The 24,811-nt window shown below is 33.2% G+C and overlaps 5 protein-coding genes across 7 annotated transcripts; all 5 read left to right on the forward strand.

Moving 5' to 3' along the window:
• The first annotated feature begins 212 nt into the window (after nt 1-212).
• LOC127151733 (uncharacterized) lies at nt 213-1,950 on the forward strand. The gene is made up of 2 exons (XM_051091788.1): nt 213-427; nt 673-1,950. Exon 2 carries the CDS (start codon nt 810-812, stop codon nt 1,773-1,775), a length of 966 nt encoding a protein of 321 aa, XP_050947745.1. The 5' UTR covers nt 213-427; nt 673-809; the 3' UTR covers nt 1,776-1,950.
• Nucleotides 1,951-8,088: 6,138 nt separating this feature from the next.
• LOC127151734 (L10-interacting MYB domain-containing protein-like) lies at nt 8,089-9,204 on the forward strand. The gene is made up of 2 exons (XM_051091790.1): nt 8,089-8,499; nt 8,579-9,204. Exons 1-2 carry the CDS (start codon nt 8,134-8,136, stop codon nt 9,113-9,115), a joined length of 903 nt encoding a protein of 300 aa, XP_050947747.1. The 5' UTR covers nt 8,089-8,133; the 3' UTR covers nt 9,116-9,204.
• Nucleotides 9,205-9,795: 591 nt separating this feature from the next.
• Nucleotides 9,796-15,463, forward strand: LOC103497995 (uncharacterized). Its single transcript, XM_051079289.1, has 12 exons — nt 9,796-9,852; nt 9,931-10,162; nt 10,243-10,637; nt 11,968-12,285; nt 12,365-12,551; nt 12,642-12,775; nt 12,855-12,967; nt 13,085-13,328; nt 14,115-14,264; nt 14,388-14,467; nt 14,555-14,604; nt 15,067-15,463. The coding sequence occupies exons 1-12, from the start codon at nt 9,796-9,798 to the stop codon at nt 15,201-15,203; spliced, it is 2,097 nt and encodes a 698-aa protein (XP_050935246.1). The 3' UTR covers nt 15,204-15,463.
• Nucleotides 15,464-15,792: 329 nt separating this feature from the next.
• LOC103497994 (uncharacterized) lies at nt 15,793-23,711 on the forward strand. 3 transcript variants are annotated; one of them, XM_051091789.1, is made up of 10 exons: nt 15,793-15,934; nt 20,643-20,829; nt 20,917-21,103; nt 21,188-21,321; nt 21,397-21,509; nt 21,602-21,845; nt 22,258-22,410; nt 22,807-22,886; nt 23,211-23,260; nt 23,370-23,711. In XM_051091789.1, the coding sequence occupies exons 1-10, from the start codon at nt 15,915-15,917 to the stop codon at nt 23,510-23,512; spliced, it is 1,311 nt and encodes a 436-aa protein (XP_050947746.1). In that variant the 5' UTR covers nt 15,793-15,914; the 3' UTR covers nt 23,513-23,711. The 3 variants fall into 3 exon arrangements, 2 of the variants coding, with proteins under 2 accessions (XP_050947746.1, XP_008458663.1); XR_001763805.2 differs by lacking the exon at nt 15,793-15,934 and having other exon boundaries at nt 19,936-20,829; nt 22,807-22,912; nt 23,370-23,461; XM_008460441.3 differs by lacking the exon at nt 15,793-15,934 and having other exon boundaries at nt 19,936-20,829.
• Nucleotides 16,407-19,796, forward strand: LOC103497993 (uncharacterized). Its single transcript, XM_008460440.3, has 9 exons — nt 16,407-16,910; nt 17,011-17,197; nt 17,329-17,462; nt 17,546-17,658; nt 17,756-17,996; nt 18,800-18,952; nt 19,083-19,162; nt 19,249-19,298; nt 19,509-19,796. The coding sequence occupies exons 1-9, from the start codon at nt 16,518-16,520 to the stop codon at nt 19,643-19,645; spliced, it is 1,488 nt and encodes a 495-aa protein (XP_008458662.1). The 5' UTR covers nt 16,407-16,517; the 3' UTR covers nt 19,646-19,796.
• Nucleotides 23,712-24,811: the final 1,100 nt, after the last annotated feature.

Raw genomic sequence — 24,811 nt, forward strand, 5'->3', positions numbered from 1 at the left:
ATGATAGAAAGAAAGACGAAATCGCAGGGAACACGGTGAAGACGAAATAATAAGAAGAAGACGAATGGCAAGGAAGAAAAAAAATGGAAAAACAAATCTAAAATATTTAAAAAATGATTACCTTTAAACTTTGTGAGAGGAATAGTAAATAATTTACGGTCTGTTATATAAGTTTTCCATATTAAAACATAATTTTCCAAAATAAAGATTACGAAAACCGGTGGGATTTTAAATACAAGTTCGCGCGCTAGGGCTGAAGCCCTAGCCGCATCCCCGCTATTTTCCCCCCATCTCTCTCAAATCTTCTTTGTCGCTCACCCATTTGCGATTCTTTCTCCTTAATTTCCAGGTTACTGAAGGATTCGAAGCGGTTTTCCATCCCTGTTTGGTCATTTTCAAGTTTCTATTCCATGGGTTCTTTTCAAGGGTACATTCTCTCTACTTTTGAGCTTGTTTTTGAGTATTTCGGTTATTTTGGAGTAGAATAGATGGGTAGGAATTTTTTTTTTGTGGATTTTTGCATTAGACATTTCGAATTTGAATTGGGAGGTAGATTGGCGTGACCTTTCTTGAGTTCATATGCGATTTGGGGCTGTTTCCTTTGTTTTTTGGGTTGTGCTTGTATGATGAGTTCCAAAACTAAAAGAGCTCGATCCGCACTTTCATCTGAAGGGGCTTTCAATCGCCATAAATTTATTAGCAAGGATGCTGCCGATGGGTATAAGAAACATGTTGTTAAGAGTAGTGTTATACCGGAAAGGGGCTTGGCTCCGTGCGAAGTTCATCAACCCCAACTATATCAGAATATTATGCAACGGGGTTGGTCTGATTTTGTGAAACAGCCTGAGCCAGCAGTGGTTTCCATTGTTCGCGAATTCTATGCTAATATGGTTGAGGGCAGTTCTCGATCGTTTGTACGTGGTCGTCAGGTTTCCTTCGACTATGGCACAATCAATCGGTACTATCACTTACCTAACTTTGAGCGTGATGAATATGCTATCTATGCCAGTGAACATGTGGATGTTCACCAGATCATTCGTGAGCTCTGCCAACCTGGAGCTGAATGGATTATTAATCCGGGCGAGCCGATTAGATTTAAATCATCAAACTTGACTGTTAGTAACCAAGTGTGGCACAAATTTATCTGTGCTAAGTTACTTCCTGTGGCTCATACGAGTAGTGTCACGAAGGAGAGAGCGATTCTTCTTTACGCTATTGCCACTAAGAGGTCTGTGGATGTTGGTAAAGTCATTCACAAGTCCTTATGCAACATCCGTAAGAGTGGCATGACTGGAGGACTTGGTCATTCATCTCTAATTACGGCCTTGTGTAGGAATGAAGGCGTCGTGTGGAACGAAAAGGAGGAGTTGGTTGACCCTAAGCCCATCATGGATAAGAATTTTATTATGGGAATTCCTGGTTGGAGTTTTGAGACCATGGGTGCAGGCCACTGTGATGAGACTGCTGGTGCAAGCCACTGCAATAAGACGCCTGATGCAGGCCACCATGATGAGCCAAGTGACCAGGATGAGGCAGAACCCATTCGAGAGGTACGGCAAACCCTGACCATTGATCTTCCTAGGCAGACACAAAGGCCTCTATCCCTTGATGAGCAAATTCAACGGTTGGAACGTCGTGTTCGCAGCTACCATAGGCGCTCAGAGGAAAGATTCGATCATCTCTACAAGTGTTTGTTTGCTCTGCATGATCGTGGAGTCATGCATGTGTTTCCCCCTCGCATGCAACCATACGTATCTTCAGATGATGATTCCTGAGACTTCTTTTCTTACAGGGCAGTGTTTTTTACCCCTAGTCATGTTGTTTGTACTCTTTATTTTGTAATTACTTTTATCTGTTCTTACTCCATTAAAGGTAGTGTAAAGTTTGAACATGGTTAGCTCTATTGTGCATGAAATTTAGTTATCACTAATACAGATTTGTTGAATGCAATTTTTGATATCTTGGATATTTTGATATTGATGCTGCATTATTTCATTATTTTTGTGATTATGGCAGAATTTATTCTTGATTCAGGTTGGATTTAAATTTTTCCTTGGACCCCCTTGCCATATTGTGGATAGTCTTGCTTGCCTACTTTTGGTTTAGAAAGCTTAGAACTGCGTTATATTGTCTAACTTTCGTTATGACTTTGAAATGCTTTAGAAACTGATTAGAAGGTTGATTGAAATGATAGTGATGTACACTTCAGAGAGTTGCTTTATTAATTCTCTATATCTCTTGATGTTGCTGTGCCATTTGCGAGTGAAGTGTCATATAGATAAATCTCTATATCTTTATTGTTAGTGAGGTATATATTGTCTTTCTCCCCTCGTCTCTCTGTTTCAATCAATCATTTGCAAAACAGAAGTTAGAAAGATCAATTTTGTTCAAGTACATCAAGAGAGTTTGTAACTTTCCTCTGCCAACATATTTTCATTTCAGCCACTATATGACCTATATTCTTACTTTTTCTCACTAATATACCTTAGCTTTGATTTTCAATAGAAAAACATTAATATACTTTGATTTAAAAAGGATGATGATGCAATTTTGACTCAATTATATTAGGTTCTATGTTTCATTGAATGTTTTGATGATTTTTGTTTGAAAAATTCCAGCATGGTAAACATGATAGATCGAAAAATTGAGTTAATCGAACTATCGGTGATCAGTCAAAGATAAGAAAAAGTTCAATCGATGTTAGATTAAAAAAATCTAAACTGTAACATTTTGAAAATTATCAAAGACTTAAATGACCAATGGTCAGTTTGTACTTTTTCATGGTCGAAGTTGATTTCGTCGAAAAATTGACTTCAACTAATCGATGTCCATCCCTATGAACGCATGTAAGAGTAATTATATAGAAGTAGATGAAATCAAGTAAGGAGGAGATGGAAATTCAAGCTCAAGTTTGAGGGAGTAGCATTGTGACTGTCACATGAACCAAGCAGCCCCTATAGGTAACACTGAACGTAACACCTTGGGTATGTTTGGCCATGGAGTATGTGGTGGCCCAATGGGGCCGGGGAGGAACACCATACAATCTATTGCAAGATTGATGACGCTTTGAAGGTCAAAAGGGTATGGTGGAAACATATCATCTCTATGTTTTGAAAGCTTTTCATTGCCATTTATGCCAACCCAGATATAAAGCTTGTGTCCTAGAGGATTTTCATTTATCATAATGACATTACTTTTTAGGATCTTATCGAAGGAAATTAATGGTCGAGTTTTTTTACTTTCACTGATACATTGATTTATGTAGGATCTCATTGCTTGGACATCTTAAAGGCACATGAAACTAATCCTGAATGGTTAGTGACACAGAGAAAGACTGAGATTGGTATCATTAAAGGATGGATCTGCACGTGTTTTTGTAGATTTTGCAGATTTTGAAAAGTACAAACAATAATAGAAAACACTCTCGAATGTGATTGAAGACATTCTAGTTTGTATATAATTCGTTTTCTCCATTACAGTGTCCATACAAAAGGAAATAAAAAATATGATGAACTTGCAATATGAGCTATCGTTTGAGAATTTGAACTTGTAACCGCCCATTGTAGAATGAGAAAAATAATAATGCTCTTGCTGTATTTTATATGATCCACACCGTGATCTTCTCGCTTCCGATTAAGAAAGTCGACGTTTTCGCACTACTACGGTTATATATGCCTTTTCATTTTCTTTAAACATTTGATGACACTATTCTAGTGATGATTGAACTTTTCTTGTGAAGATTGAACTTTAAGGAATTCAATATTTACTAAAGATTGAAATTTCACATGTAAAAGACACATTGTTGAAGAGAGAGAGAGAGAGAGGAGAGGAGAAAAAATGAAACATTTCTGACCTTCCATGGAAAGGTCCTAACGCTTGGCAGTCTAACCCTTTTATTTCTTTAGAAAAATATTTAAGTTCATCACAGAAGGGAGCTACACTAATTTGTTTGATCATTATCAGTTATGTGGCATATTCACCATCCATTTTTAAACATTTTAGTTTTCTTTCTTGGTTGTGTGTGATAAAATTGAGATTTATAGAGATGAATACATCTCATTATCCTTCTCTTCATGGAAAACGTTGAAGTAAAAATAATGCTTATGGGTCTTCTACATTATTTAAATATTTCAATATAGATTGCCAACTAAGACAGAGGCATACATTTCAAAATTAGTTTATAATTAAATCATACAATTAGAAGATTTTACATGCAACACAAATGTCATAATAAAACAAAGTCTTTATATATACTCTTTAAATAAATTTGTAATATGAACCCGACGGTATTTTCGAAGTACCCAAGCTTATCAAAATATGTAATGCACTCAAAGTTTTTAGGTCAAATGGATATTAGTGAAGACCTACTTAATATTATCCCTCTCAATGTTCGTCTACTATTGTGGAGTTTTAAAGGTTGTTAACCTTTTGTTCGATAGTTATAAAGATCTTACCTAAATTTCGTGTTTCTTCTATGAGAATACATTTTATGTCCATCGAGACAATTCTAAGTTATTTGTTTCTCTTATTTCTATTGTTGTTTTGATATAATTCTTTAGTTGATGTTATTTGTTTCTTAAAAAATTATTGTAGTAAACTCCATTGACATGATTGATGACAATCTAGACATCAATAAATCAAAACTTAAATATAATTAAATTACAAGGATAATGGTATTTTAAATGAATGTTTGAAAATAAAAATTAAAAAAAAAAATCATATTCAACACATTTATTTTTAAATGATTTTTTCTAAATGGATAACTTTTTTTTTGTTAGAACTTGAATTTAAATTACTATATTAATTTAATAAGTTGGGAATATGTTAACATTCACTTTAAATAATTAATAAGAAAGTTCCATGCAATTTTAAAATTCCAAAGCTTTTCAATTTCTCTTTTATTAATTATTCAATTAAAAGAGGTTGAAGATGAAGAGAACTTGTCTGGAAGATTAAAGAAATTCACATGGTAATACCTTTGAGTTTCTTTTATGTATTTTTTATTAATAAATGATATTAATTCAATTATTAGTTTTACAATTTAAAATTAATTATCAATGGTATATTTTGTTAATATATATATGAACTAAAGAATGAAACTAATTGTTCAAAACTTCCAAATATTTTTCGTGAATTCTAGCTTTTTAATATAAAAATAATAATAATAATATATAAAAACAAATTATCGAGAAGATAAAACGGTTGAAAATATTTACAAATATAGTAAAATTTTATAAATATAGATACTAATAAATCATTAAATCCTATAACAACCAATGATGAATAATCATATAACAACTAATGATGAATAGATTATGAAATTTTACTATAAATTTCAATTATAATCACAAAATTATATTGTGTTATTATTTACTTTCTACTTATATTTTTTTAGAAAATGTCAAAGTTTTAAGAATGAGTTTGAAGTAGTTTTCAAAATAGGGTAAATATTTTGTTAATTTTTCTATTTTTGTCAATTTCCCTTTTAAATTTTTGGTTTTAGAATTTCACTACTAATAATTTTTGTATTTTTTAAAAAAGATTTTTTATAAATATTTTAAACCATAAAATTGTTAAAAATATTTATAAATATAATAAAATATCAATATATTTGATAGATCGAGATAGACTACGATATACTATTACGATATACTATTATTTGTATCTATTTATATCATGATAGAACAATTGATTGTAATTTATACATGATGTTTTACAATATCTTTAAATATTTTGATTCGTTTCATTCTATTTAAAAATAACCTAAAATTAAAATTTATAAAAGAAAAAATTTCATTGGAGAAATTGTTATGGATACAATATATATATATATATATATATATATATATATAAAAGACAAAGCCATTATTAAAGACCGTTTTCTTAGACTCATTAAGAAATCGTAATTTCGGTTGGAGTTCATGAAAGAGAACTTCCACACAAATCCAATAGCAAAGCGTCAACGGCATACAATGCGTACGACTATGTATTTATTTCCCATTTTTAATTTCAAATACAAACAAACGATTGCTGAAGGTGAAGAAACTTCAGCTTCGATTTTGGTTTCTGTTTGTTTCTCCGGAAAAACATATATTCAATCTTTTCATTTTCTTCATATTTAAGGGCCCGTTTGATAACGTTCCTGTTTCTCGTTTCCTGTTTCTGTTTCTAATTTTTAAGAAACGAATTTGTTTGATAAAGTTTCCTGTTTCTTGTTCTCAAAATAATAAGGAACGTTTCTATTTTATCTAAGAATTTGTGGGAACAAAAAAAACAAGTTTCTCTCGTTTCGTTCCCATCTTTATTTCTTTTTGTTTCTCTTTTCCTCTTCCACTCGTCTTCTCCATTCTCTCCGGCTAGGCATCTCCCTTCTCCGTTTTGTCTTCTCTCCGGCTAGGTTTTCTCTTCGGTTTTGTCTTCTCTCCGGCTAGCTGTTCTCTTCGGTTTTGTCTTCTCTCGTCTAAGAAAAACGACTACAGATTTCTCTAAAAACCGCAACTTTTTGTGCTGGCGAATGCCCTTTACTCCTGCAGGCTTCGGCGTTTAGCAGTATCTATTGGGGTAAATCTTCTGGTATTCTGGGTTGGTTCTTCATTTTAAGTTCTTTAATTATTTTGCTTCCCGCCTTTCAAATTGTGTTTTATTGCCGTTATGGTAGCTAGTAAAGAATAGAGGATCATGATTCTTGGGCTATGTTCTTTAATTTCTGTATGTTTGTTCCTTCTTTATCTATTGGGGATGTTTTTAATGTTTACGAATTCGAGTATTATTGTTTTCAATTCTCTCCTGACATTGTCTTGTTTGATAAAATATTTGCTTATTAATATGCATGGTAGGTGTTTGATATAATGCCGCTTTGAATTGTTTTGCTTTCTGTCTTTGGCTTTCTTTTCAAGTTCAAACTCTTAGCATACTTTCTATCATACCTTTTTGAGAGTTGGGATGAGTTTAGGTATTTGATTTTTTTGTGGGCTTTTCCAAATCCTTGCCCATTGATCTTCGTTTCACTACAAGATGCTAGAGTCCTGCAATTGGATAATCTTCTCCTGTTGTTAGTTATTTTATGGGAAAATTAATGTTTGGACTGCAGATTGCAAGAAATGCTGTCTTTATGGTTTTTCTAAATTTAGTGAACTCGAATGAAACAATTTCTCTTCTCATGCTGAACATGATATATCAAATTCCCATTTCTGATGCTGATTTAGTACAAAAGTTCGAATGCTGTTGAATTAGATTTACCCGAGTTACATGTATTGGTTGCATAGAGATTTAATACTCAGTAAAACTTCAGTCCTGTCTTTGCCCACCAACTGAGATTTGAATTCAATTAGTCATGATTGAAACCAATAGCATACATCCAGCTGCTCTGTTTTCACCTTGGTTTGTTCAGTTCAAAGGAAAATTTTGGTGAAAACAGAAGTTGTTGAAAATGGATAGATCCTCCTGGTATGCTTAACAAGCCAGTATGGAATATGAATGCATCTACTAACTTCATTCTCTGTATAAAATATGAATGTTTAACATATGATATTTAACAGTACAGCTTCCAATTTCATCCAAAGACTTTTCTCTATCACTCCCATTTTTCCATCAACATCGTAATTAAATTGAAGGGAACCTAAAAGTCAAGAAGTTGGGAAGTCTCTTTGTAGTGTTGATATTTGGTCCACATGTATGGTTTTTGTTTTTTAGAAAACTGAAAAACATTACTTATTTGTGATGTATGTAAACATAGTGTTATTGTACAATGATTCCATGGAAATGTTAGAGAAGAGAACTGAATATAGAATTTGATTTCGAGACAAGAATGTTCAGTCTTCTTGACCAATATATCTAATTTGTTACTAATAGAACTTAAGTTATGATTTCTGCCATGACTTAATAATTTCATCATGAATGTTCATGAAACAGTATTTACAAAAATATATAAAAATCTATTAACTTGTCAATCTCAAAGCTTAATTACATAAATATATGTTGTTTAAACTATATATTAATTCTATTATGTTTTCTTTTGCTTTTGCAATTAGCCATGTTTGAACTGAACTGATATATGTTGTTTAAACTATAAACATTCTGTTTGTTTATTTTAATTTTGCCACTAATTTTTGGATTTGTCATTATGTAGAAAGGATGTCACAAAAATCAACTGAACAACTTTGTGTCGATGACGTTGTTGAGATTGATGAATTAAAAGGTGAGGGACCATGGTCAAATAAAAGTGAAACTTTGTTTGTAGACTTAATGGATGAAGAGGTTGCAAAAGGCAATCGACCAACTACAACATTTACAAAGACTAGTTGGAATTATATGAGAAGCCAACTAATTGCTAGTGCAGGATATAATTATTCTCACGATCAATTGAAAAATAAGTTTAACAAATTAAGACAAATGTACAAAGACTTCAAAAAGATATTGAGTGATATGACAGGAAATGGTTGGGATCCATTATTAGGTACCATCAATCTTGAAGAGGAGCAATGGAATGAGCTTTTTAAGGTATAATAGTTGCAGTTTTTTTCAATTGCTAATCATCTTTAGGCGAATAAGAGAGCTAAACAGTTTTCATTTTCTATAGGTGAATAAGAGAGCTAAAAAGTTTAGAAAAAGTGGTTGCCCACATTATGAAAAGCTCGTAAGGATTTTTGGAGATACTACTGCAACAGGTGTAAATGCTTGCCCATCAACAAGACTTATTTCAGATTCTGAAGATGAAAATGAAAATGATGTTGCAAGCAACACAAACGTTGGTGTTGAAGAGAATAATAAAGGAAAAAGCAAAAAACGATTTCGAAGAAAGAAAGACGAATTTGGCAGTTTCTTCTCATCATTCTTAGATGTATATGCGGAGAATGCAAAGAGAAAGAATGACATCCTTGAGAAAAGATCTTTTGGTTGTACATCTAGTCAAGTTGATGAGAGTCAAACATCAAACAAAAAAGATGATCTCCATGAAGAGTTGATGGAATGTTTAGACATTTTAAATACAATGGAGGATGTTGATGGAGAGGCTTATTCCAAAATACTGAAACTCTTGCACGGAGATCTTGCTTGGAGAAAGCTATTTTTGCGCATGCCCGATTCAAGGAAGAGAGATTTCATAAATAGTCTTTAGATGTCACTTAGGGATGTTTTAGGATTATGTCATTTACTTTTTAATATTAGACTTAAACATGGATTTTGTATGTTTGACTTTGAATTGATATGGACTTCAATTGACTTTATGGTTTGTGTTGTTTTTTAACATGGCTACGTTTGATGTATTGAGATGGATTATGTCATAAATAGTCTTTGATTTGTACATTTTTTGTGTTTGATTTAGGGATATACTAGTGAATTGATATGGACTTGATTCAAGATAATCATTCTGATGACGGTTTTGATTCTGACGACGATGATGATGGTATTTGCATCCTTTTTACTTTATTCTACATGAGCTTCAACAGGATACAATATTCAAAACAACCATGTAGAACCTCTGCACTGAGAGGACATGATTATGTGATTGAGTTGTTAAATGGAAACGATAGTAGATGTTTTGATTGTTTTAGAATGAAAAGAATTACATTCATAAGGTTTTGTGAAGATTTAAAATCAAAGACAAATCTGAAATCATCTAGGTATCTTACCGTTCAAGAAAAAGTTGCTATATTCTTATTAATCATATCACATAATGAAAGCAATCGTATAGCAGCAGAAAGATTTCAACATTCGGGTCATACTATTTCTCTAGCTTTTAACAAGGTTTTGAGGAAAGTTTGCAAGCTTGGTGGAGAAATTATTCGTCCACCCAATATGGACACTGTAGCAACGGAGATCGTATCAAATTCAAAATATTACCCTTTCTTTAAGGTAATGCCTTAACGTTTTGATTTATTTTCAGAAATATAATGTTTAGAAATATATTTATGTTTTTTTATTATCCTTTAGGATTGTATTGGTGCTATTGATGGCACTCATGTTGCTGCAAGCATTCCCCAAAATGAACAAATACCGTTTCGTGGAAGAAAAACTAACACAACATGGAATATAATGTGTGTTTGTTCATTTGATATGTTATTCACGTATGTCATGTCTGGTTGGGAAGGATCGGCCAATGATTCTCGTATACTCCAAGAATGTATCAAGAATCCCGAGAATAAATTTCCTATGCCTAAGAGAGGTAAGTAATTATGTGTTTTTCAAAACTTTAATTCCATATTTGAGTTTATGATAATTTTTTATTTGCTTTATTACATGCAGATCAATACTATCTTGTCGACTCAGGATATTCAAATATGCCAGGATTTTTAGCACCATTTCGAGGTCAAAGATATCATTTACGAGATTTTAGAGAAAGGAGACATCGCCCTCGAGGTAGAGAAGAAGTGTTTAATTATCGACATTCTTCACTGCGAAATGTCATCGAACGTTGTTTTGGTGTGCTGAAGGCTCGATTTCCTATTCTTAAGCAAATGCCTCCGTACCCGATCAAGACACAAAAATATATACCGATAGCATGTTGCACAGTTCACAATTATATTAGATTGAATGATCGTGAAGATGATCTTTTCAATGACTTTAGCAATGAATTAATGATCGTTGAAGATACACATAATTTTTCGGCCAATTTGCAGAGGGATATAATTGAATTAGATGTGAGTCGACAGCATTTACGAGAAATGGCCCGAGCGAGAGATGATATTGCAAATCAAATTTGGGCAACATTTGAAGGATAGATACAATTTTATGTTTATGTTATTTCTTTTATTTGTGCACTAGGACTTTTTGTATTAAATGATATAAAGTACTTTTGATAATTTTCATTTTTATGTTTAATGCAGGACATAAATTTTAACTTAATGTTTAATTGAATTACATGTGAATAAAATAAAAATAAATCTTGAAGATGAGCAATCAAACAAAACTATTAAACAATAAATAATAAAAACAGGAAACAAGAAACAGTTACCAAACACATTTTCTGTTTCTGTTTCTTTTTTTAAAGAAACAAGAAACAGAAACAGTTATCAAACATATTCCTGTTTCTTGTTCTAAAGAAAGAAGAAACAGGGAACAAGAAACAGAAAACAGGAAACAGGAAACAGGGAACAGAAATGTTACCAAACGGGCCCAATATCCACACCGTTGCTTCTTCTTCTTGTTCATATTCGCTGAAGAGGAGATAATATCAAGGTCTAATTTCTGTCTCTTCTGGTTCTTCTTCTCTTTATTCATTTCATATATTGCTTCTTCTTTATAATTCCATCCAATTACTTTTCCTACGCTTATCAACATTCATATCAATTTTTGTTATCAAACGATTAAATTTATCTAAACTCATAAACTTAAGCTTTTGGTTTCAATAGCTTATTTAAGATGATATTAGAACGGGTTTATAAGTAAATTCTGTGTTCGAACTCTAATTACCTTCGCGAGCTTTAACCTTTTAGGTCATTTGGGGCTAAGAAGTTGAATTCAACCAATTTATATATTTATCCAATCCATATTACATCATTCGTTGGGTTTGGTTTATATGTGGAATGATTTCCGAAGCCTCCATTTGTAATTGGTCAGATTATCTTTGGGTTACATTGATTTGGTCATACATACATTTCTCGCAATATACTTGAATAATTGGAATGCTACTACTTTTCCAATGCATTTCGCTTTCTGTAACAACAGACGTTTCTTGCAAAGATTTCTTTAATGCCAAAAATTTAGTCTCCCCAACTTATTATATTTCTATCCAGTAACTATCTGTTTGTGTTGTGTAATCATATATACTCCATTTTTTAAAAAATAATTAAAATTAAAATACAATAAGGGGAATTTTTTTGTTATATAAGGCTTTCTTTGCAACAAATGACAAAGCATGAAACATTTTTCATAAATAGTCAATCAGCCATGAGGTTTCCTATGTTTTCTTCCCCGTGGATTCCTTTTTTACTTTTTGTTCTTTCAACCTCTGTTGTAACTTCTTTGCAGCATAATAGATTCCCAAGGCTTAGTCCTATTGGTGAAAAGTTTCTGCATCATTCTCGAGCTTTGTATTCGCTTCCTTCGGATGATTTCAAGACTTATTATTACAATCAAACACTTGATCATTTCAATTATAGACCTGAAAGCTACACAACATTCCTTCAAAGATATATAATCAACTTCAAGTATTGGGGTGGTCCGAATTCGAGCGCACCAATTTTTGCTTACTTGGGTGCTGAAGCACCAATAGATGGTGATTTAAATTTTATTGGGTTTTTGACTGATAACGCCATTCAGTTTAATGCTCTTTTAATTTATATTGAGGTAAAGTTTAACTCAAACAAATCTTCTAGATTATATTTTAGAGTTACTAAAGTCTAAAGACCGTTTGTCATCTTAACAGCATCGGTACTATGGAAAATCAATTCCATTTAGATCAAGGGACGAAGCATTGGGCAATGCAAGCACTCTTGGATACTTTAATTCAGCACAAGCGATAGCTGATTATGCTGCCATTCTTATACATGTAAAAAAGGAGTTTCATGCTAATTATTCTCCTGTAATTGTTATTGGTGGATCATATGGAGGAAGTAAGTGGTTTGACAGTAAAAATACACAAATTCCATAACAAATTACATCCAATTTTTAACATGACAATGTATGTATTTTTTATTTTTCAGTGTTGGCTTCATGGTTCCGTCTTAAATACCCTCATGTAGCACTAGGAGCTCTTGCATCTTCAGCTCCAATCCTTTATTTCGACGATATCACACCACAGGATGGATACTATTCTGTGGTCACCAAAGACTTTAGAGTAAGATTTTGGAAGTTTCACATACTTTTCTTTTTAAGTCAGTTCTTTATGTTTTAAAACAAAAATATGGGGATTGTAGGGTCTCAGTGAAACTTGCTACGAAACTATTAAGAAATCGTGGTCAGAGATTAAAACAGTTGCTTCTCAGCCGAACGGTCTCTCCATTCTCGACCAAGAATTCAAAACATGCCGGTAACAAATTATGCCTCTTCTCCAAAATTCAATGAAGTTATACATTGTTGTACTTAACATCTGTTTGTTTCGTTTTGTCTGCTTTGTTTTTTGCCTTCTCCTATTCCCCTTTTCTAGTCCTTTAAGAGGATACTTTGAGTTGGAAGACTACTTGTGGTCCATGTACGCCAGTGCAGCTCAATATAACCATCCGCCTAAATATCCAGTCACGAGAATATGTGATGCCATCGATGGAACTTATTCTGTAAATGGAACACTTAGCAAAATAGCTGCAGGGGTATTTGCTTTCAGAGGGAGTATCTCCTGTTATATTAATGAACCCAGAAATGAAACAGAAACTGATGTAGGATGGAGATGGCAGGTACTTTTTTTTTTTAGATACATCAGTATATAAAATGAACCAAATTAGAGCTTCTTAATTTTACGTGTATGTTTTCTGATAGTAAATTGATCACCGGAAAATTTAACTCACATTTTTAGCCTTCCTTGAGTCAAAATTTTAAGTTTTAGCCTCAAGACTTATGCCTTCGTTGAATCATATATAAGAGGCTTACACCTCTCATATATAAGAGGCTTAAAATCCACATGCCTTCGTTGAATCATATATAAGAGGCTTACACCTCTCATAAAGAAGCTTACGCCTTCATGGAAAAACGTGGAGGCTTAAAATCTACATGTCTCGTCTAATGATTAGAAAAATAATAATGATTTGCCAAGCTTCTCAAAAGAATATTAAGGTTTGAGATGTAACAGTTTGAATTAGGACTACTTTTACTGTTGTGAAGGCAAGAATTTATATTATAACTCAATCCTAGTAATGATAATAGTAGTGGTAGTGATGATAAATATTTCTTTTATAATTTTTGATTTAGTGTAATTTGTGGGGTGCATTTTCTCATTTTCTGTTCACTTTTATATTGACAATCATGTTTACCAGTACTTGGTTGTACCAATTTAGAAGTTCTAGAATATTTTTTTATGACGCCTCATACCACCTTGCCTCTTCAAAAGGTAAAGCCTCAAGGCCACCTTTAGGAGTTAAACATTGGGATTCTCTTTTGTAATACTTTGTGCGATCAATGAAATATTATTTTTTTCCCTATAGAAAAGACTGTTCATACACTGAAGAGCTTGGTCTTGTACTTAGTCATGCAGTGAGATGGTGATGCCAATAAGTTCAGATGATGATATGTTTCCACCATACCCTTTTGACCTTCAAAGCGTCATCAATTATTGCAATAGACTTTATGGTGTTCCTCCCAGGCCCCATTGGGCTACCACCTACTATGGAGGCCATGTATGCATTTCAATCTCTCCCTTCTCTTTTTTAATAGGAGACTCTTCTAGTTTGTTTGAACAAAAGTTTTTCCTTATGTACATAAAAGGAAGTTTGCTGTCTTTCTAAATTTTTAAACTGTAGGATATAAGACTCGTCCTTCAGAGATTCGGGAGCAACATAATTTTTTCCAATGGACTCAAAGACCCTTACAGTATTGCCGGGTAAACAAAGCAGGAACCCTGATTTATAAACAGATGAAGATGATTAGTTTTGCTTGGCCTTAAGTATTTGTCTTTCTCTGACTCCAGGGTATTGCACAGCATATCAGACAGTCTCCTTGCGGTGCATACGACAAATGGTAATGCATTCATCTCTATGTTTTGAAAGCTTTTCATTCTCATTTATGCCAATTGAGATATATAGCTTTTGTGTTTTGGAGGGTTTTAGTTGATTGGTTTTACCATCTGCTTTGGTTTTTTCTTTCCCATTGATTCACAGTTAAAACATCATTGCCTTACCATAACAGTATAACACTAGCAATAATTGTTAATAGTTGTATTACAATAGCATCACTTTTGAGTTTGTTTGACACCAAATAAACCGCAGGTTGTTTTCATATATAGAAGAATGAGTCAACTTATATATAAATATAGCAAAATGTCTCTATCTATCGGTGTCTATCATTGTCCATCACTGGTATACAAAGATATTTTGCTATATTTGAAAATATTTCCGAACATTTTTTCAATTAAAAACAATTCTATAGGGAAATCAATGGGCGAGTTCTATTATTCTCACTGATACATTTTGGTTTCTGTAGGATCTCATTGCTTGGACATCTTAAAGGCACATGAAACTGATCCTGAATGGTTAGTGACACAGAGAAAGACTGAGGTTGGTATCATTAAAGGATGGATCAGCGAGTATTATGCAGATTTGAAAAAGTACAAACAATAGAAATCACACCCAAAGGTGATTGAAGACATTCTAGTTTGTAAAGAATACCTTTTCTGCTCTTCAGCACCATTATACAATATCCACACTACACAAAAGGGAATGAAAAACCTGATGAACTTGTAATATGAGCTATCCGTTTGACGAACTTGTAACGACCCATCATAGAATGAGAAATAAAAGATTATTGCTGTATTTTATATCCTCTTTGTAAGCTTCTTGCTTCTGATTAATAAAGTTGACGCTCTTGTGCTCTGCTTTTACATTTTCTTTGTATGTCTGAAGGCACTGTTCTAGAGCTTATTAGATCATACATGAAGAGATTGTGATTTTAGAGCAAAGGTAACATTTGATGAGCTTTGACATACTCAAAAGAAAAAAGAAAATTGATTAACAAAAAAGAAAAATGGATGGAAACTGTAGTAGTAAGTTGTCATTTGATGACCTCCTCCTCTGACATATGCCTTTTTCTTCTTGGTGCCCAAATTTCAATAGTCGGCTTCACTTCTGGCTTGTAGATTGTTTCTCGGAAAAATACAAGTTTTTCATTTTCAGTATTATTCATTAAACAGGCACAACATCTTTTTTTTGTTCAACGGAATCCAACCATCAACTTTTAAGATGCTAATTAGTGCAACTAAGCTATGCTTGGATCGACAAACACATGCACTGATGCTTCATGATATCTAATTGTCTTGTGAATGCAGCATATTCATGGAGGAGAAGGAATCAAGGTTGAATTTCTCTCTTATAAGTCTTTTTCTTACATTGAATTCATTTCGTGTTCATACAAACAATTTATGATGCCATCCTATTGTTTTCTGTTAAAATAATAATAATAACAACAATAAATGTAGCATTTTGATTGGTCATAATGTTGAACGATTTATAAAAGACTATTCTAATTTCTTTTCATTCTCCATTTGATTGTATGTATAACAGTATAGTTTGTGAAGTTTCCAATTGCAATTATATTGATCTACATGGACTTGGTCAGACATATTTCTCCAATTTCTTAAACTTATATGAGAAGATTAGTCTCTTTAAGTATGCTAACTTCCACACATTTCACTTTCATCTGGGCAGCCAATGGCCAATCTTTAATAAGAACAGGACCACATACATTTTTGCAAAGACTTTCTATTGCACAAACTTGGTCTCACCTACTAACTATATTAATATCTGATCACAATTAATTGTAAGTTGAAGCTTGTTTCTCAACCGTTTGATAATTATCCTTTTTTGTTTATATTAAGATTAAGCTTTCTTTGCAATAAGTGACAAAGCTTGAAAGATAGTCATAACAAGCATTCTGGCATGAGGTTTCCAATGTGTTCTTCCCCATGGCTTCCATTTCTACTTTTATTTCTTTCAAACTCTGTCACTGCTTTCCAGTTTAGAATCCCAAGGCTTAGTCCTATTGGTGAAAAGTTTCTATATCATTCTAAAGCTTTGGAATTACCTCCTTCTGATGATTTCAAGACATTTTATTTCAATCAAACTCTTGATCATTTCAACTATAGGCCTGAAAGCTACACAACATTTCCTCAAAGATATATAATCAACTTCAAGTACTGGGGCGGTGCAAATTCGAGTGCTCCAATTCTTGCTTACTTGGGTCCTGAAGCACCAATAGATTCTGCTATGAATGCTATTGGGTTTATGACAGATAACGCTGTCAAGTTCAATGCTCTTCTAGTATACATTGAGGTAAATGCCAACTCACACCGGTCTGCGGTCTTTAATCCATTTTTGTTGTTATAGAGTCTTAATAAGTAGTTATGGTCTAAAATCTATGCCATCTTGCCAGCATAGGTACTATGGAAAATCAATACCATTTGGATCAAGGAAAGAAGCACTAAGAAATGCAAGCACTCTTGGATATTTTAACTCAGCACAAGCAATAGCGGATTATGCAGCCATTCTTATTCATGTAAAAAATGAGTTTAATGCTAAGTATTCTCCTGTGATCGTTATCGGTGGATCATATGGAGGAAGTGAGTAATTTATCATTCAAAGTCCTTGTACTTCTTAATATCAATTACCTAACAAGACATTATCGTTCAAAGTCCTCGTACTTCTTAATATGGATTACCTAACAAGACATGTATATATCTTTTGTTTACAGTGTTGGCTACATGGTTTCGTCTTAAATATCCTCATGTGGCACTAGGAGCTCTAGCTTCTTCAGCTCCAATTCTTTACTTCAACGATATCACACCACAAAATGGATACTATGTTACTGTCACCAAGGATTTTAGAGTAAGAAGCTAAATCCTTCGTCCCTTCCTTGTTTCATGGTTAGCTTTTTTGTTTTGGAACTAATATGTAAACTGAATTGGCAGGAAGTCAGTCAGACTTGCTATGAAACTATTAGGGAGTCATGGTCTGAAATAGAAACAGTTGCCTCTCAACCCAATGGCCTTTCTGTTCTTGACAAAGAGTTCAAAACATGCAGGTAGTGAATTCTGCGACTCTTGTTTAAATTCAATGAAGTACATTCACTCATCTTTGTTTTGTTTTTATTTTTCATCTCTCCTCTGTTTATTTTCTAGTCCTTTAAGAAGTTCCACACAGCTGGAAAACTACTTGTGGTTCATGTATGCAAGTGCTGCCCAATACAACCACCCCTCCAGTTATCCAGTCACCAGGATCTGTGATGCCATTGATCGAACTTATTCCAATGGAACACTCGGCAAAATAGCTGCAGGTGTATTTGCTTATAGAGGAAATCTCTCTTGTTATATTAATGAGCCCATAAATACAACTGAAACTACCGTAGGCTGGCAATGGCAGGTAAGATTTCTTAATATGTGAGCCCTCTGGTTCACATATCTATTTTTCTTACACTGAATTGATCTCACTAGATAACTCACTATTATTATTAATTTGATTACATGGAGAAGGAAAGAAAACTTTGTCCTGTAGGTTTGATAGGTAAAAACCCAGCATATATGGAGAGTTGTATTGGACCTCCTTCACCTTCTACGTCGTCTTGTCTTATTAGAGAAGTGCTAGTATACCTCCTAACAAGGAAACGCTCAAGAACACACAGGAAACTCAAAATCACTCAATTATGGAAATATATAGAAATGTGTTGTAATATCATAGGGTTAGTCTCTCCCAAATTTCCGAAAGAAAATCCCATAAAGTTCTTCCCCCCTGCTCTCAACCCACTCTCTCTCTCTCTCTATTTTTAACTAAAAACCTTAACAAAACTACTATCTAATTACTAGTATATCCCTTGTAATAACCATAGTAATGATCCTAATATTTTTCCCAAGGGGGTCTTACAAGAAGATGCAAAATAGAAAATAGGTTTCCCTAATCTCTATTTCAATCTTCTTTATGGAAGGAAAAAAAAAGATCATTGACATTATTTTGGAAATTAGTTTTTATGTTCTATTGCACATAAGTTTTGAAGATGAAAAAAATAGAATAAAATCTCAGCTCATTCTTAATCTAGATATGATTGATAACACAAGAATGGCTTGTTTTTCTTTTGACAAAGCCAATCAAATTACATATGGATCTCAAAGTATATAATGCAGAAGATCATGATTTGTTTATATACTAAAAAAGCTTCTTCTTATACTCAGCGATGCAGTGAGATGGTGATGCCAATAAGCACATCCAATGATACTATGTTTCCACCACGAACGTTTGACCATGAAAGCTTCAGCATTTACTGCAATCAATTATACGGTGTTACCCCTAGGCCTCATTGGGTTACCACCTATTATGGCGGCGATGTATGCATTTTAACTATTCTCTTTTCAACACAACGATCTACTTTTCTATAGGAAAAAAAAATGATTTCCTTATCTGTAAGAATTACTTACTTAATTATGTTTATTTTTTCTTTCTAAATTCAAATTGCAGGATGTACATCTCATTCTTCACAGATTTGCTAGCAACATTATCTTTTCCAATGGACTCAAAGATCCTTATAGTATTGGCGGGTAAACACGATAGGAATCTGTATTCATAACAAATAAAAGGATTACCTTTTACTTGGCCTTGATTATATCTCTCTTTTTGACTTTAGAGTATTACACAATATTTCAGACAGTCTCCCAGCAGTGTATACAGCAAATGGTAATGCCTTGACCTCTATTTGTTATGCAAGTTTATCATTGTCATGCTATTCCTGTTTTAAAACTTTTTGTGTCTAGAATTTTAATCCATTGGCTTTACTTATTGACTTTTTAGTTTGTTTGCCACAAAAAAGAATGCTAGAAAAAATATACCAGGAAATTTAGGCTGGCATCGGATTTTGTTCTAACTAATACATTTTGAATTATGCAGGGTCTCATTGCTTAGACATCCTAAGTTCAAATAGAATGGATCCAGAATGGTTGGTTACACAAAGGAAGACTGAGGTTCGTATCATTAAAGAATGGATCGATAAGTATTATGCAGATTTGGCAAACTACAAAAAATAGAAAACATCGATGGCGAACAAAAGGAATTCAAGTTTGTAAATATTGATTTTCTTGCTCTTTTTCATTGTACAGTACCTATACACAAGAGAATGAAAAGCATGATATGTTGTGATTCCATCAAAGAATAAGAAATAAAATGTTCTTACTGTCCTTTTCTGCTGCGTTTTCTGTTTCTCTTTAAGCTTCTAGCACATTTGATGCTATCAAGATCTTAAGATTTTCTTTAAGGATCTTAAGGTTACAATTTTTTCTTTTACTTAATTTGTCTGAAGACACTATTCTAAAACTAAATGGAACCAACAAACTGAGAACCTTGAACTGGTTTTAAGAACAAGATAAGTAAAAGTTTGACAAGGGACCACAATTTTATTGCACATTTGGAAATGATGCTGTTGAGAGTGTCTTTTTCTGGCACTTGAAGCATGTTATGCAGATGAAAGCTCTACAACTTTCTCTCCTGCAATCAAATCAAGTCAACAATTTCACCATGTTGCTTGCTTGCGGTCAGTGGATGATTCGTTCATCCAAATGTTAATGGACAACAAAGAGAGATAAAATGATTATTTGTTTTCCAACCTTTTAACTTCATAATCCCTTAAACTAAGAGGTAATACTTCAATGGAAAATCTTGGTTGTACTCCCCAGTTACTATTAGTGACAAGTTGTGACTATTTGATCAAAAGTCAGTTTGAAAATCAGAACAAACTTGAGGGAAACTTTTTGTTATATAAAGGAGCTCTTTGTTTGAGAAAACCAAGGCCAAGCATTACCGAAGCAAACATCCTACCATGAGTTTTCCCATGTTTTCATCATCCCCATGGGTTCCTTTTATACTTTTCATCCTTTCAAACTGTGTTACTGCTACACAGTATAGAATCCCAAGGCTGAGTCCAATTGGCAGAACGTTTCTACATAATGCTGAAGCTATATCTTCATCTATTTCAGATGATTTCAAGACATTTTATTATAATCAATCATTGGATCACTTCAACTATAGGCCTGAAAGCTACACATGCTTCCCTCATAGATATATAATCAATTTTAAGTATTGGGGTGGAGCAAATTCTAGCGCTCCGATTCTTGCCTACTTGGGTGCTGAAGGTCCACTAGAAGGCGATTTGAACGCTATAGGATTCATGACTGATAATGCTGTTCGATTTGATGCTCTTCTTGTTTATATCGAGGTAACGACTTCCATGAATTCATTTAGTCCATATGCTTTAGAATTTTAACATAATCTTTTTTTGGTCTAACACTTGTTTTCTCATTAGCATCGATATTATGGGAAATCGATGCCTTTTGGATCAAGAGAAGAGGCACTTAAGAACGCAAGCACTTTAGGGTATTTCAGCTCGGCTCAAGCAATAGCAGATTATGCAGCTGTTCTTCTACATTTAAAACAGAAGTATCATGCTAAAGATTCTCCTGTAATCGTTCTTGGTGGATCATATGGAGGAAGTAAGCAACTTATCATTCAAAATCTCCAAACTCTATTGCATCCTTTATGTATATAATTACATAACATATATATTATGTATACAGTGTTGGCTGCATGGTTCCGTCTTAAATATCCTCATGTGGCACTAGGAGCTCTTGCATCTTCGGCTCCAATTCTTTACTTCGAGGATATCACGCCACATAATGGATACTATTCTATCGCCACCAAAGATTTTAGAGTAAGATCCTAGAATCATGCATCATCTATTTCATCTTGTAATGTTTTGAAAAAAAAAATGTGACTGAATTTGCAGGAAGTTAGTGAGACTTGCTATGAAACTATTCGGGATTCGTGGTCAAAAATTGAAACAATTGCTTCTAAGCCTAATGGACTTTCCATTCTTAGCAAAGAGTTCAAAACATGCAGGTATTTGAATGGTTTCCCATATCCAAATTTAGTGAAGTTAAGCAAAGCTGTATTTTTCATGTCATTTGTTTTGTTCTCTTTCCTTGTTTTAGTCCTTTGAATAGTTCCTCTCAACTGGAAGACTATTTGTGGTCTATGTATGCTGGTGCAGCCCAATACAACCACCCACCAAGATATCCAGTCACTAGAATCTGTGGTGGCATTGATGGAGCTTCTCCTGGCAGTGGAATTATTAGCAAAGTAGCTGCAGGTGTATTTGCTTATAAAGGAAATCTACCCTGCTACAACATTGGGCCGAGAAACGATACTGAAACCGACGTAGGATGGAGATGGCAGGTAAATCTTTCTTCAAAACATCAATATATGAGTAATAAACCAGGAAATCCTATTCAATTCAATTATGGAAGTTGTTATTAGTGAGATTACATGAAAGGAAAATTAATTTAGTGCCGATTTACAAGAGAAAAGCATGTTAAAATTTGTCTCTGACCTCCTTTGCATGGCCAACAGAGATCTACTTGTCTTATCAGAGGAGATGTAAAAGAGGATTCATTAATCATTATATCCCCTTCTTTTTATTCATTCTATTAGTACTTTTGACTTTTGATTTCTACATCTATGAATGCTGGTGAAATTATAGAAATATAATCCTTAAAATTTGTTGAATCAAAACATTTCGGTTTAGTTTGAAACTTAGTAGTGAAGATTATGATTGTTTCTACACTGAAGAAGCTTCTGTGTATTCCAGAGATGCAGTGAGATGGTGATGCCAATGAGCACAAGCAATGATACTATGTTTCCTCCCATCACTTTTGACCTTAGAAGCTTCATAGATTACTGCTATCAGTTATACGGCGTTTCTCCGCGGCCTCACTGGGTCACCACCTATTATGGAGGCAATGTATGCACTTCAACCATCTCTCTCATTTTTTGACTGACAATATAGGTCCCGTTTGATAACTATTTCATCTTTTGTTTTTTGCTTTTGAAAATTATACCAGTTTCTCACAGTTTATGGTTAGTTTTTCAATTTAAAAATACACGTTTGAATTCTAAACCAAATTTAAAAAACAAAACAAATTTTAATTTTCAAAATTTGGCTCGGTTATTGGAGACGTTTTAAAAAGTAGGCAAGGAAGCGAGGAAGCTATAAGTAAACAGTAGAAGTAGGGCTTATAAGTTTCATTTTAAAGAAAGAAAATGATAAACAAAATGGTTATCAGATGCATTGAAAACAAATTTATTGCAAAAATGGCTTTCCTTTCTCCACTCTTTCTTATCTCCATTCAAAATGCAGGACATAAAACTCATCCTTCAGAGATTTGGCAGCAATATCATTTTCTCCAATGGACTCAGAGATCCTTATAGCAGTGGCGGGTAAACAAAACCAAAGTCCCTGATACGTAAGAGCATGTTGGAAGTAATTTTAAAATAGTTAAAATATTTTTTTTCATCAACAAAATTATACAAACATGCCTTTAATAATTCAAAATCAATTTAGTACTTGGTTTTACACTTAGCTCAATTTTCATACCATCAAAATTGACTTTAAATGATTAAAAAGCATTTGGAAACAATCTTAAACATAGCAAAAATGATTTTAACCATTTCAAAATCACTCTCAATGATGTCATAACACATAAAGAAGAACAATTTTACTTGGGCTTAATCTCACATTTCTCTCCCTATCTATGACTACAGAGTATTGCAAAACTTATCTGACAGTCTTCTTGCAGTTCATACACTCAATGGTAACAATCTTCTTCTTTTTTGTTTTCAGTTTCATTTTTGTCTTTCCTCATTGACTCATAGTCATAAATTCTTTCTTCTTTTTAAGATGATTTACTTTGAATACTTCAGGTTCCCATTGTTTGGACATTTTACGAGCAAACGAAACCGATCCCCAATGGCTAGTGGAACAAAGAGAGAAAGAGGTTAGCATCATCGAAGGATGGATCAGTCAGTACTATGCTGATCTTGAAAAATCCAAAAAAATAGACTAAAATATTTATATACAAAATGGTGATGAAGGGACAGGTTACTTTTGAAAGAATGTTATTTTTGCTTCTCTTCATCATCATCAAACAAATCCAATAAAAATGAGAGAAAAATCCTCACATGTATGCCACTAGAGATAAATTTATGAACTTGTATTGTCTTAGCTTCATCAAAGATTGTGAAAAGTCCCTTGATTCTTAATAATTGGTCCTGTCTTAATTTATTCCCTATTTAGAACAACATAAGAAAATGATGGTGTTGAAAGCATCCTTCACTTAACACTTGAGAAAAATGAACCACAAGCAAGTCAACCATTCCACTGGTTTTAATGGATGCCTCTACTTAGTGGATGACTCATAACTCCAGATTGGTCACCGGTTTACTATTAGTCAAATCACTGATTGAACCATCAATACTAAACAGGGAGTAAATAACAATACAAGAGTTTGTAAATAGGATTTCCTGCACGCTCACTATGTCAAAGTACCGACCGACCTAAAAGCTTAAGCTAATATGTTATGGTAAATTTAATTATATCAACAATTAACATTTAAATTTTTAATTCTGAGTCTAATATGTCTATGTCTAGGTCCTAAACTTTCAATTTTTTATCCTAGTAGGTTCTTTAGCTTTGAAAGTATCAAATATGTCCTTGAACTTGCAACTCTGCATCTAATAGCTTCCTCGAGAAATTCGATATCTTTTCAAATTAACTAAATAAATAATTTAAGGCTCGTTTTGGTAACCATTTTGTTTTCTAAAATTAAGCATATAGATACTACTTACACCTCCAATTTCCAACTTTGTTATCTATTTTTTACTAATAATTTAGATAACCAAGAAAAATTTTAAAAACTAAAAAAAAGTAACCTTTAGAAATGTGTTTTTTGTTTTAGAAATTTGATTAAAAATCCAACCACTCTACTTAATAAACTTAATAAAGATGCAAATCATTGTAAATGATAAGGAGAACCTACTTAATTTTCAAAATCCAAAAAGAAAAAACAAAATGGTTACCGAACGGGATCTTAAACATCTAAGTTTTAATGGATTGAACAACCAATAGAGATGTGATTTCCTTTTTTAATGATAGTATGGAAGGAAGAATGTAGCAATTAATTAATATTGGTAGAGGAAAGTGATTGAACTACTCCCATAACACAAATATCAGTGGATCAACACTCACTTTGCCTAGAAGCTGCTTTCTCTTATTTATAGATACTCCTTTTTTTCCCAAGTGCAATTTATTTTCCTTCCAAACAACTTTGCATTTCAAATATTCTCAGTAATGTTAGAAAAAGAGA

The sequence above is a fragment of the Cucumis melo genome, chromosome 11 (assembly GCF_025177605.1).
Source record: "Cucumis melo cultivar AY chromosome 11, USDA_Cmelo_AY_1.0, whole genome shotgun sequence".
NCBI lineage: Eukaryota > Viridiplantae > Streptophyta > Magnoliopsida > Cucurbitales > Cucurbitaceae > Cucumis > Cucumis melo.

What these genes read in the sequence shown, in the direction of transcription:
- LOC127151733 (XM_051091788.1), top strand. Translation starts at nt 810, where the DNA reads ATGCAACGGGGTTGGTCTGATTTTGTGAAACAGCCTGAGCCAGCAGTG.
- LOC127151734 (XM_051091790.1), top strand. Translation starts at nt 8,134, where the DNA reads ATGTCACAAAAATCAACTGAACAACTTTGTGTCGATGACGTTGTTGAG. An exon ending in AATGGAATGAGCTTTTTAAG is followed by an intron (nt 8,500 to 8,578) that starts GTATAATAGTTG and finishes CATTTTCTATAG; the next exon opens with GTGAATAAGAGAGCTAAAAA.
- LOC103497995 (XM_051079289.1), top strand. Translation starts at nt 9,796, where the DNA reads ATGGACACTGTAGCAACGGAGATCGTATCAAATTCAAAATATTACCCT. An exon ending in AATATTACCCTTTCTTTAAG is followed by an intron (nt 9,853 to 9,930) that starts GTAATGCCTTAA and finishes ATTATCCTTTAG; the next exon opens with GATTGTATTGGTGCTATTGA. An exon ending in TGGTGGATCATATGGAGGAA is followed by an intron (nt 12,552 to 12,641) that starts GTAAGTGGTTTG and finishes TTTATTTTTCAG; the next exon opens with TGTTGGCTTCATGGTTCCGT.
- LOC103497993 (XM_008460440.3), top strand. Translation starts at nt 16,518, where the DNA reads ATGAGGTTTCCAATGTGTTCTTCCCCATGGCTTCCATTTCTACTTTTA. An exon ending in CGGTGGATCATATGGAGGAA is followed by an intron (nt 17,198 to 17,328) that starts GTGAGTAATTTA and finishes TTTTGTTTACAG; the next exon opens with TGTTGGCTACATGGTTTCGT. An exon ending in AGCAGTGTATACAGCAAATG is followed by an intron (nt 19,299 to 19,508) that starts GTAATGCCTTGA and finishes TGAATTATGCAG; the next exon opens with GGTCTCATTGCTTAGACATC.
- LOC103497994 (XM_008460441.3), top strand. Translation starts at nt 20,434, where the DNA reads ATGAGTTTTCCCATGTTTTCATCATCCCCATGGGTTCCTTTTATACTT. An exon ending in TCGCCACCAAAGATTTTAGA is followed by an intron (nt 21,322 to 21,396) that starts GTAAGATCCTAG and finishes CTGAATTTGCAG; the next exon opens with GAAGTTAGTGAGACTTGCTA. An exon ending in ACGTAGGATGGAGATGGCAG is followed by an intron (nt 21,846 to 22,257) that starts GTAAATCTTTCT and finishes TGTGTATTCCAG; the next exon opens with AGATGCAGTGAGATGGTGAT.